The sequence below is a fragment of the Corythoichthys intestinalis genome, chromosome 2, assembly GCF_030265065.1.
Source record: "Corythoichthys intestinalis isolate RoL2023-P3 chromosome 2, ASM3026506v1, whole genome shotgun sequence".
Lineage (NCBI taxonomy): Eukaryota > Metazoa > Chordata > Actinopteri > Syngnathiformes > Syngnathidae > Corythoichthys > Corythoichthys intestinalis.
In genome coordinates this window covers 56,785,713-56,789,758 of record NC_080396.1, presented here as the reverse complement: position 1 = coordinate 56,789,758, position 4,046 = coordinate 56,785,713, and the positions used below count along the sequence as shown (strand labels likewise).

The 4,046-nt window shown below is 38.2% G+C and overlaps 1 protein-coding gene across 1 annotated transcript; it reads left to right on the top strand.

The window, feature by feature from the left end:
* On the top strand, nucleotides 1-1,728 carry LOC130910505 (galactose-specific lectin nattectin-like). The gene is made up of 7 exons (XM_057827879.1): nucleotides 1-8; nucleotides 157-219; nucleotides 305-323; nucleotides 459-541; nucleotides 646-780; nucleotides 1,228-1,339; nucleotides 1,439-1,728. The coding sequence occupies exons 2-7, from the start codon at nucleotides 157-159 to the stop codon at nucleotides 1,516-1,518; spliced, it is 492 nt and encodes a 163-aa protein (XP_057683862.1). The 5' UTR covers nucleotides 1-8; the 3' UTR covers nucleotides 1,519-1,728.
* Nucleotides 1,729-4,046: the final 2,318 nt, after the last annotated feature.

Here is a 4,046-nt window from a genome sequence, read left to right as displayed (position 1 = left end):
CTGCCAAGGTAACTTTACGCGACTAAAATAATTACAAGCTAAAAACAATTTAAACACAGTGATTGTTCATGTGTTAAAATAGATTTCTTTAATGGTCAGATTGTAGCTGGTGTATAAATGTACATATAAAAAACTGAATTTTCTCTCATTACACAGATGGCATTTGCTCTTCGCTTGTTGATCCTCTTTTGTGGGCTCAGTGCACTGTTGACTGGCGTTGTAAGTTTTCCCTGATTACTTTAACCAATGTATACTCACTACTGTTAATTTTCAGTGGTTTACACTTTTGCTTTTTTCCCTACAGTTGTGTCAAACCAAGAAAGGTAGGTCACTGTGACCTGATCATCAATCTTCCATTCCTTCTACTGTACGCCGTCTGTCCTAATCAGTTTGGTGGTATTGTACTTCAGATTGAGTTGTTGCTTTTTAAACCGAAAACGGTTAAAATTGTGTTGCAGGCTACTGTCCAAAAGACTGGACAAGATTGGGCAATTACTGTTACATCTACCAACATGATGAGAGAACCTTTGCTGATTCAGAGGTTTGAAAAACTCACACAATCATGACAAAGACATTCAACACATTTTTGGTAATATTTTAAAGGAAGTAACACAACTATTTAATAGACACATTTGTTTCCATCAGAGTGTCTGCAACATTCTTGGTGGGAGTCTGGCCTCCATCACAAGTCGTCTTCAAAATGCAATTATTCGAGAAGTGATTCGGGAAGGAGCTGGATCGTTCGAGGACACCTGGATTGGATATCATGACACAATCGCGGTACATTATTGACGAGTATAAAAATTATTAATAAAAACTAAATAAGAATAAATGTTAAAAAATCAATGTGTTGTGTAGACTCAAGCATAAAGGTAAGACGTGTCGAGTTGAGGGAGAGGGAACAACACATTGCTTTGGGAGGGACATAACATCTAGCTCCGCCTGTAGGTGGATACTTGTCATTGCTAGATTGAATTGAGGAGTTCAACTGAATTTACTTTTGTTTCAGGATATATTCAACATTTTTTTTAAACTATTACAATCACCTAACCTGATCCAACACAACTGAACCTTAGAATAGATTATGAATGCAAAGGATAGTTTGATGGTGATTCTACTAATAAAGTAAGAACACAATCAAGGTTGATTACTATGAGACAAACATACGGTCAGAGAAAATCTAAGCTGTCATTTTCTTAAGACTCATTCAAATGACACTTTTGACAGGAGAATGCCTTCATCTGGACTGATGGCACACCTAATAATTTTGAGGCCTTTGCAAGCGGTCAGCCAGACAACTTCAATTCAAATGAAGACTGCGTGGAGTTTGAAGACCTTGGTTAGTAAAAATCTCCCCTCTGCACCTTATTGTTGCTGCATAGATATTCAAATAAAAGTTAATTTTAAAATAATTTACTATCATTTCTTTTTCTTACAGATGAAATGTGGCATGATGACAACTGTGAAGACGAGAATGCATTTGTTTGCGCCAAACAAATTCACCTCGTGAAACACTAATTAAGCCATCATACTCTTCAACACAATGTCTGACCTGCAAACTGGATGACAAAACTAAAATACTTCAGGGATAGCCTTCTTATTTCGAGCTTTATTACATAGTCTTTCTACATTGTCTTCTTCTTTTACCCATTTCAGTGGTTATTGGTTGCAGTTTGTCGAAAAGAATTCAAACTCTTGAGGCATAAATAAAAAAATAAAAGAAGCAATTTGTGCATTAAAACTGTTTGTGTGCTTTACATTCTCATTCAATCACATTATTTTTCAAATACTGTGCTGCATGAAATGAAAGGCAAGTACAGTATATATTCGTGTCAGCGTAGACCGCGTCGTACACGTTTTGACATTTCGTAGAACAGTCTATAAAAACTTAGGCATACCGGTGTGGCGAAGGTTTGTCTTTGCGGGCATGTCTGGTGTAAGTGGAAGTTTCGTGGAAGACAATTTTACTATGCAGTCAAAGAAGGGGTCGAATTTTTTGGCACAAGGTATACTGCTGGTTTTGCAGCAGGATTCACAAGGTATTCAGATTTTAGTGCGTTTTATTCATTACAGTAATACGCGAATGGTGCTCATTGAACCCCCTAAATAAATGTGTGAATCGATTCATTATAATCATGATTGCTACTATCAATTTTATTAATTCAATTCAATTTTATTTGTATAGCCCTATATCACAACAAGGTTGTCTCAAAGGGCTTTGCAGAGGCAATATGAAACACAGTCAGAAACAGTTGATGAATTAAATAAAGTTCTAGTCCAAGTCCTGGGCATCCCTCATCCTTAGACGCTCCATGTCGGCAAGGAAAAACTCCAAAAAACCTTTGGAAAAAATGAGAAACCTTTGGGAGAACCACAGTCAGGAGAGATCCAATCCCAGGACGGATAGGCAAGATGCACCAGGACTGCTAATGGGAATTAGCAGAAGAAGTTACAGGTAATAGAGATTCAATAGAGCGAGGGAACAAGAGGAGGTCCATCTAGCCAGATGAGACGGGGGGCAACGAGGACGTCCATCCAGCCAGGGGTCTGGATAGTCAGGAGGCTGCGGCTGAAAAATAGCCTCTCCCTAGAGGGGAGCGGGGAGAGGGGACACCGGGTGAGTAGTGATGAAGAGACTAGTCAACTAGATATTAAAATTAGAAAAGAGAAATAAAGTAAGACAAGTGGTAGGTAGAGTGAGATAAAGGAGATAGCACTCAGTGGCTGTACTTCCCTCAGCATTATATCTTCTAGTGCAGCTCAGACTGAACTGTGAGTCTAGTCCGATTTCAACTTGCCTGACCATAAGCTTTGTTTCTGTATTACATTCCTAAAACTATCCCGTTGGCCGTGGCAAGGTCGAAGGTGAAGGTAATAGAGGGGGGGGGGGGGGTCATTTATGAGTGAACGAGAGGTAAGGTGGTCTCCAAATACCAATTTCAAATTCATGTGATCTGTTTTGTAAGTTTGCTGTATGTTTTCATACAAAGAGCCTACCCCATCAACCGTCCGCTGTGCAAATCAGGAAATGTAAAGAAGCATGAAACATGAACACAGAAACTTACACAAGGGTCAAATCTGGGTAATGACAGCATAGACCTAAGTGATAACACAAACATCTAACACCTCACCTCACGTTTGGTTGACCTTCACTTCAACTGATTTATATGAGAGTACATTCTGTTACTCCCCATTATTTTATGATGAGAAAATCTCAACAGCAGCCAACTTTAATCTCACTACACTAATGATGTACAGCACCATATTTACTTGATATTTGAACTTTTAAGTACATGTAAAGGGGGGAAATGCCTTGTATAATTGATATATTACAAGAGTGATGTAAAAGGAAATCTATAACGCAAGAGATATGGACATTTATACTGCTGGATGAAAAAAACATAAAAGATCTGTCTTAAAATGGCTCAAGCTTGGGTTTAGGGTTAGGGTTAGGGTTAACAGAATTTTGACCTCTTTTTAATTTGTTTATTTGTTGCTGTTTTTTTTTCTTTTTTTTTTTCTTTTTTTTTCTTTTTCTTTTTTGCAGTATTTAACAATTTAAATAGTTTGACAACAAATCCACTGAAAATCAGGCACACTAAAGGAGTCTGACATGTGACAAATTATTTATATTTAATAGTGAGTAAGAGAACCACAATGGTAAGAGCATACCGGTTCTCTCCGATCATCTAAAAAGGTTCGGTGTGTTCATTGTTTGCGCCTGATAGTGAGAAAGAGTTTGAGAAGATGACATTGACCCAAGAAGTCAAAGGCTGTTTGTATGGGTAAGGGCTTGTTTTGAGAGAACTAAGCATGTGGTCGGACATATTATGTCTCTTGACATTAAAATTTACCTGGTTCCCACATTGAACGGCCCCTGGTTACAGTTGTGGCCGTTCGCTTTAGAAATGCTTTATTACCCAAGGGAGGTAATCAACCCCTCCCCACCCCCTATTTTTTTAAGGAATCTGATTACCGTAATTTTCACACTATAAGCCGCTACTTTTTTCCCCTTGTAATGAATCCTGCGGCTTGTAGTCCAATGA

Coding starts and splice junctions, on each gene's coding strand:
- LOC130910505 (XM_057827879.1), top strand. CDS start 157: ATGGCATTTGCTCTTCGCTTGTTGATCCTCTTTTGTGGGCTCAGTGCA. Junction 542..645: donor GAACCTTTGCTGATTCAGAG/GTTTGAAAAACT, acceptor TGTTTCCATCAG/AGTGTCTGCAACATTCTTGG. Junction 781..1,227: donor GATATCATGACACAATCGCG/GTACATTATTGA, acceptor CACTTTTGACAG/GAGAATGCCTTCATCTGGAC.